Raw genomic sequence first — 7,762 nt, 5'->3', positions numbered from 1 at the left:
AACCACAGGATGGCTCACAATCATGTACAGCCACAGTGTACCCATATACATAAAATAAATAAAATAAGTAAATCTTAAAACAACAAAACAGTTGCAGCTTCCATAGGTTCTGGTGAGACTGAGGAGCTGAGGAGAAAAGAAGGACTCACAGTCAGCAGTTGTGAGAAACTTGACAACCAAATGGTGTCTGAGAAGTATGTGTGTCTGAAAAACTGGAGGCCCACACTACACCTGCTGAATGAGAAATAGGTAGGATCCAGCAATGTGCAGTTGGATCAAGAAGCCCTGTGGGTGATTCTTGTGTGTCCTAAGGCTAGAGAGTAATGACATCCAAGAAGGGTCACAGGAGAAGACCTTTCTGAAAGATTTTTATTGCTAGTCTCCCTTTGTAGAGTGTTTAAGTCCTTTAGAGACAGTGATTTTTTTTCCTGTCTTGTTTTCTATTCCATTTAATGCTGAGAACTACTGATGCTCAGTAGGTGCTCAATAATTGTTGAACAAACCAATTTAGTAAACACAGCCAGGCACTATTCTGAGTATTTTCATTGTCGGGCTGTGACAGATCTAAGCTGTGTCCAGTGCTGTAAATTTGTACTGCATACAGACCTAAAGCTGCTCACATGCTAGGCAAATGGCATACCACTGAGCCCCTCCCCCCACCTTGGGCAGTGGGTATGCCTGAACATCCCCTCTTCTGAATCACTTCCCACACAATGCCACTTCCCTTTTTCACTTCCCTTGCATTGACCTCACACACATACATGCTGACCACAGGAACCTCACTTTTAGGAAAGGGCTAAGTTTTCAAGATGGTAGATAAAGTAGCTGCCATGATGCCTTCTTCACAAATGAGGCCTTCCCTCATCTCACCCTTCTCCAGTACCCCCATGAAATTGGTCACCATAGTCAAGATTATGCATTTTACAGGTAAGAAAATGAGCCAGCCATGGTGTTACTTGCCTGTTCAAGACCAGCCTGGTGTTTAAAGCAAATTTCAGGTATGGCTATGTTGTAAAACCTTGCAAAAAAAAAAAAAAAAAAAAGGAAAACTAAAGCTGAGAATTTAAAGTGACTTGCCAACGTTCACACGCCTAGGTGGTTCTTGTTTTCAGACCCCAGTGCCCTTCAGTGAGAATTTGTCTCCTAAGCATTGAGTGAAAAACTAAGTGATTTCTGGGTAAGGTGGGGTATTAGGTGGTAAAGATTGACTAACAAAGCAGCATCAAGGGTGACAAAGCAGCTACAAGGAAATGGAGAAGGGAGAAAAGAGGAGGGGCAGAGTGCACAAGGGAGACTTCACAGTTAATGAGGCCATACCCTCCCAGTTCCTCCTGCCCTGGGTTCCTCTTTCTGGAGCAGGTCAGTCCAGACAAAACCAAGGCCTCCTCTCTGTGAGGAGTGCAGAAACATAGTGTTCAAAATGCCTGCTGAAATGCAAGCCCCTCAGTGGCTCCTGCTGCTACTGGTTATCCTGCCAGCCACAGGTAAGTGGATGAGCGCCCACATGTCCTCCAAGGGATGCCCAGGCCAACCACACTCCTGATTTGCCATTCCTCTCCCCTGATCTTACAGGCTCAGACCCTGTGCTCTGCTTCACCCAGTATGAGGAGTCCTCTGGCAGGTGCAAAGGCCTACTTGGGAGAGACATCAGGGTAGAAGACTGCTGTCTCAACGCTGCCTATGCCTTCCAGGAGCATGATGGTGGCCTCTGTCAGGCATGCAGGTTTGGAGGAACCTGGGCTGAACCCTGTAACCTAGAACTGTACTCGTTGCCCTGGAGCTTCTAAGAGTGCCACCTCCTCCACAAGCCCTCCTTATGACCATAGCTCAGGGTTTCAAAATCTTGGCACTGTTGCCATTTGGAGCTCTTTGTTAAGGGTATGAGTTCTTAGCTGTGCATTGTTTGGTAGTTTATAACATATCTGACCTACCCCTAAATGTTTTTAACAACTCTCTGCACTGATTATTAGTGGGTGTGGGGTGTCTCTGACTCTTTCATCTGTGCTTAGGACCCCTTTTCTCCTCCTGAGTTGCCTCATCCAGCCTTGATATAAGAATTTGTGCCTAGTCTTATTGCATCTTCTTATGACACGTTTGGTTAATATTCCTGGAAGGCCTGATTTTTTTCTGAAGGGGAACTGGAGGAGGAGGATCTGGGGAAGAGAGGAGGTTGTAGGAGGTGGGGGCTGAAAGAAACGAGGGGAAAGGAAACTATAGTTAGGCTGTCTTGTATGAGAGAAGAGTTTTTAAAAAAGCTGAATCCAGATACTGCCAAATGTCCCTTAGGAGAGACAAAATTAACCCTAATTTTAAAATGCTTTAAAAGTCAGGGCTTCCTGTAAACATTGCAGGTGGGGTGCAATTTGGATATTTTCTATGGTAGCTCTATTCTCCTAACTTACAATAGATCATAATTGAGTGCTTATTATATATAGAACCATTATAGAAATGGAGGACTTTAAGGAAATTCTGAGGACAATGCCAAATCTTTAATTGTGATGACACATTCATTGTGCAACTCTTTTGTGGCAGTTTGGTCTCTGAAGGCACTTCAAAGCTCCTAATCATGACTTCCAGTTTACATATGTTGAGTCTTACTATACTGTAGATATAGTTTATGACTGCTTACTATGTATTTCAGATAACATTGTAAAGATGATAGGCTTGAAGATCTTGGAAAGCAGCTCTGAGCTGCCAGTCATGCTAACAGTTCATGTCTCTTTAGCACTGGCATGCATACCCATATTATCATGCAAACCCAGTTCTGTGCAGAAGCAATGTGTTTCTCTAGGATGTTGTGAAGGGACCGCAGAGCTTCTGTTTAGTAAGGACTTCCTCTCTGTGTGGTACTGTACAGGGTAGTGACCTATTGAGTTCCTGGCAGAAGTTCTGGTTTTTTAGTCTGTAAATTTGCTTATTGTACATCTGGCTATGACCCTGGGGGGTTTCCAGAGGAAAATGAAGGGAAATGAAATTTATTAGATATTTCCTGTATATTCACTTCTTCCTGTTCAATCACCCACCATCCCTAAGTGGTAAGTAGGCTCTCAGTGATCTATCCTGTCACTTCATACCAGGATAGAACATCGGCTCCTCTCTACAGGTCTCCACAATGGTCAGCATGGTCCTTATGGGGGCCCTGCTCAGTTACATGTTCTGAGGGGTCCCAGCTGCGACACAGGCGCTGTGTGGGCAGAGGTGGTCAGTGCTCTGAGAATGTGGCTCCTGGAACTCTTGAGTGGCAGCTACAGGCCTGTGAGGACCAGCCATGCTGTCCAGGTAAGGAAGATCAACAATGCGGACATGGAACCAGCCCACAACACTAGAAGAATCAGTGCAGAGGTCCTGAGGACAGACCTTTGTATGGCTTTAAGGAGAATGGAGGAGGCTAGGATCGCTGAAGGATGTTCGAAAGTAAAAACATTGGCTTGAGGCTGAATGATTTGGATTATTGGAAGGGGAGAGATTTACTTTGACTTGCTTTGGGAAGAGGACAGGCCAAATCTGGAGTATGAAAGCTGCTGCTATAGTCCACATGAGCAGTACTGCTAGGTCAGGTATAGGGACAAGAGATAGGACAGGCTAAGATGATGTGGGACACACATGAAAGAAAGGGATCCTTGGTTTTTATTAGGTTTTCTTTACATTTCAAATGTAATCCCCTTTCCTCGTTTTCCCTTCGAAAATCCCCTATCCCCTCCCCTCCCCCTGCTCACCAACCCACCCACTCCTTCTTCCTGGCCCTGGCATTCCCCTATACCAGGGCATAGAACATTCACAGGACCAAGGGCCTCTCCTCCTATTGATGACCGACTAGGCCATCCTCTGCTACATATGCAGCTGGAGCCACGAGTCCTACCATGTGTACTCTTTGGTTAGTGATTTAGTCCCAGGGAGCTCTGGGAGTACTGGTTAGTTCATATTGTTGTTCCTCCTAGGGGGATGCAGACCCCTTCAGCTCCTTGGGTCCTTTCTCTAGCTCCTTCATTGGGGACCCTGTGGAAAGAAAGGAATCCTAAGTTGCCACACACACCCCCACTTCTTCTCTTTTTCTCCCACAGAGATGGGTGGCTGGTCTGAGTGGGGACCCTGGGGGCCTTGCTCTGTCACATGCTCCAAAGGAACCCAGATCCGTCAACGAGTATGTGATAATCCTGCTCCTAAGTGTGGGGGCCACTGCCCAGGAGAGGCCCAGCAATCACAGGCCTGTGACACCCAGAAGACCTGCCCCAGTGAGTAAGAGTAGTCACAGGACATGGAAGGGATAATGTTGGGTTACAGCAAGAAACTGTGAGGGAGAAAAAAAAACTTTTATGCTTGCTTGACTACAGTTCATCCTTCCATTTCTACCACAGCACATGGGGCCTGGGCATCCTGGGGCCCCTGGAGCCCCTGCTCAGGATCCTGCCTTGGTGGTGCTCAAGAACCTAAGGAGACACGAAGCCGCTCATGTTCTGCACCAGCACCTTCACACCAGCCCCCTGGGAAACCCTGCTCAGGACCAGCCTATGAGCATAAGGCCTGCAGTGGCCTACCACCTTGCCCAGGTATGCAGGGATGAGGCCATCGTCATGCAGCTAGTGGGGCTTTAGATTTCTGGCAAAGATGAATGGAATTCTTGTACCACGTGATCAGAAGCCTATCATCTGAGGAGTTTGCCTCAGATGTCTAGAGGTGATAGGGAGGGAAGCTGGGGAGAGTGCATGATTAAGGTGGTCTTTATTGTCACTTTCTCTCCATTCCAACAGTGGCTGGTGGCTGGGGGCCATGGAGCCCTTTGAGCCCCTGCTCTGTGACTTGTGGCCTGGGCCAGACCCTAGAGCAACGGACATGTGATCACCCTGCACCCCGTCATGGGGGCCCCTTTTGTGCTGGTGATGCCACTCGGAACCAAATGTGTAACAAAGCCGTACCTTGCCCTGGTTAGCAAGTCAAAAGGCACCATGCCCATGCCTAACCCCCTGCCCAAGCCCTATGCCCATCACTGCTGCCCACTTGCTACCAAAACCTTGTTCCTGCCTTCATACCCTGGTTCACCTCTCCTCCTTCATCCCCACATCTGTTCACTCCCACTCCCTCTCAAAGCCTTCTTCATTCCTTCCCCTGAGGCCCTTTACTGGCCCCAAACCCTCTTGCTCCTTGTCTCTACAGTAAACGGGGAGTGGGAGGCCTGGGGAAAATGGAGTGACTGCAGCCGGCTGAGAATGTCCATCAACTGTGAAGGAACCCCAGGCCAGCAGTCACGTTCAAGGAGCTGTGGCGGCCGCAAATTTAATGGGAAGCCATGTGCTGGAAAACTCCAGGATATTCGACACTGCTATAACATCCATAACTGTATCAGTGAGTGACCCACAGGCAGCACTGTAAGGGTGGGCAACCATGCTGTAGCTATGCTGGGTACCCAATGCCCTTGCGGTCTCCTTTTTCCATTGAGACCTCCAGTTTTGACTATGTGACACTGTATTACCCCCTCCTATTGCAGTGAAAGGTTCATGGTCACAGTGGAGTACCTGGAGTCTGTGCACACCACCATGTAGTCCCAACGCCACCCGTGTCCGCCAGCGCCTCTGCACACCTTTGCTCCCCAAGTACCCGTGAGTTGAAGGACATTGTGTTTCTAGGAGGGGCTCATGATGCTGAAGGATGAGAAGGGAATTGGTTACATTGAACTGGAGCTTCACCCCTGGATCAAAGGTGCCTGCCTTGCCAGTGCCATCTCCTAGCTTAGAGAAGAGGAGAGAAAGAAAAGAGGAGGAGGAGCAATTAGGGAAGACTTCCCAGCCTCTGTGTGCCTCAGTTTCTAATGCAGTCACATAGCTGTACTCCCATGCATATAGTCCTTCATGCAGCCTTCTCACTGAGCTCTTAGCGTACTTTTGAGTTACTCAGTCATCCATGCCTCCATTTATCCACTCCACATTTCACTACCTTGAGGTACTCCAAGGCATTTTTTAGCAACAGTCTCTAAAAAAGAACCCAGATCTATGGGTAGAAGGTACCCAGATGAGTTGTGATAGATACAATCTAAAAATGACAGGTAAGTAGCAATGAGACTATCACTACCCTCTGGGCCTAGAGAGCTAAATTAGGCCCTTCTGGAGAAGCATTCCTGACATCCAGATTGTGAGCATGTTCTTGACAGAGCTGATTAGCCAGCCACCTTGAGTGTTTACTGGACACCACAGTGGCCCAGGAGTTAGAATGGGATAAGTTACCTATCCCTTCTTACACCACATACATCATGGTTAAATGGCCTTTTCCCAGCTGTTAAATAGCCTGTCACTGGGATAGGATTTTGCAAATGTGGGGGGGTGGGGGCGAGGAGTCAGACTGGTTCCTGAAGTTAGGAACCAGTTCCTAATTTCCTAAGTTTTCCACATAGAGGCTGGGTAAAAATGAATAGAGTGCTTGCCTACTAGGAGAAATCTATCTGGCAAAAACCTTCCTGGACATAAAGTTCTATTTGGGTAAAGTGGGGAGGAACAAAGAAAAGAGAGATGGAAATCAAGGGGAGAGGAGAAATAATGGCTTAGGATAGGGATTTAAGGTGAGTATGAGAAAAGAGAAAGGGTTTGGTGGTAAATATTATTCCTCTTACTTCCATTTTGTAGATGAGGGAAACTGATGCACAGGGAATCATCTTTCCTATTTCTTTATCAGAAATACTCCAGTATCACAGTTAGACATAGAGTTAAATGTACAGTGAGATGTTAATTCAGGTGTAGTAGGGCAAACCTATAATCCTAACTGCTTGAAACGCTGGAACCAAAAGGACCACATGTTCAAGACATTCCTAGGCTACAGAATGAGTTCAGGGTTAGCCTGGGTAAAAGAGAGGGAATAGGTCAGTAGGACCTAAACAAACAAACAGACAAAAAGAATGCTGGGCTATTAGGGATATAGTGGAGCACTTTCCTAGCAAATACAAAGTCCTAGGTTTAATCTCTAATACCACAAAAAATTGATATGACACTTGCCTATAATTCCCACATTTGGGAAGCTGAGGCAGGGGTATCATTGATTTTGAGATAAGATACTCTCAAAAAACAAAGTTGTTTCAATGCATTCTTGTCTTACCTGAGCTGCTCTCCTCCATTGCTTCCCCAATACTCCAGGCCTACAGTTTCAATGGTTGAAGGTCAGGGTGAGAAGAATGTTACCTTCTGGGGGACTCCACGGCCACTGTGTGAAGCGCTACAGGGGCAGAAGCTGGTGGTGGAAGAGAAACGGTCATGTCTACATGTGCCTGTCTGCAAAGACCCAGAAGAGAAGAAACCCTAAAATCCCTTGCTTCCATTCTGACCCCCTGACTTTCTAGACCACAATAAACCAGCCTTTCTAGACTCTTTCTAAGATTCTGTAATGACGAAGGGGGAACCTGCCCCCAATATTGGAAGTGGGGCAATAGAATTTTCTAGAGCAACATAATATTGTGAAATATTCTGTTGTATTGTGTTAGTACCTTGGAAAACCTGAAAGTAAGTGTCCAGCCCCAGCCTGTCTTTGCAACAAGTGTAAGGGAGTGGGACTAGAGGGGAGGGCAACAAAGTGGGGTTTGCCATTGGCTACTCACCTTAGCAGGAAATTTTTTGATTGGCCTGTGTGCTATTTAATGCTGTCTCTTACTTTATGAGGTTTCCTAGGTTCCCACCCACTTACCAGAGCCTCTCAGCTGTCAGATCTGCTACAGTGATGAATTGGGTGGGATGTTACCAGAGTTGGCACCCAGCTGAGAAAGCACCTGCACCCACCCACTGAAAGC

At 46.9% G+C, this 7,762-nt stretch overlaps 1 protein-coding gene across 1 annotated transcript; it reads left to right on the top strand.

Annotated features, from left to right (window-relative positions):
- The first annotated feature begins 1,319 nt into the window (after window positions 1-1,319).
- Cfp (complement factor properdin) lies at window positions 1,320-7,421 on the top strand. Its single transcript, NM_008823.4, has 9 exons — window positions 1,320-1,484; window positions 1,573-1,723; window positions 3,104-3,279; window positions 4,062-4,232; window positions 4,356-4,547; window positions 4,749-4,922; window positions 5,152-5,340; window positions 5,483-5,594; window positions 7,116-7,421. The coding sequence occupies exons 1-9, from the start codon at window positions 1,421-1,423 to the stop codon at window positions 7,279-7,281; spliced, it is 1,395 nt and encodes a 464-aa protein (NP_032849.2). The 5' UTR covers window positions 1,320-1,420; the 3' UTR covers window positions 7,282-7,421.
- Window positions 7,422-7,762: the final 341 nt, after the last annotated feature.

This window comes from Mus musculus, chromosome X (assembly GCF_000001635.26).
Source record: "Mus musculus strain C57BL/6J chromosome X, GRCm38.p6 C57BL/6J".
In the NCBI taxonomy this organism is placed as follows: domain Eukaryota; kingdom Metazoa; phylum Chordata; class Mammalia; order Rodentia; family Muridae; genus Mus; species Mus musculus.
This window is presented reverse-complemented; position numbering and strand designations above follow the sequence as displayed.

Bases quoted from the DNA above. Each gene is read 5' to 3' on its own strand.
- Cfp (NM_008823.4), top strand. From the start codon at position 1,421: ATGCCTGCTGAAATGCAAGCCCCTCAGTGGCTCCTGCTGCTACTGGTT. The intron at 1,724-3,103 runs GTTTGGAGGAAC...TCCTCTCTACAG, and splicing joins GGCCTCTGTCAGGCATGCAG to GTCTCCACAATGGTCAGCAT. The intron at 5,595-7,115 runs GTGAGTTGAAGG...CCAATACTCCAG, and splicing joins CCTTTGCTCCCCAAGTACCC to GCCTACAGTTTCAATGGTTG.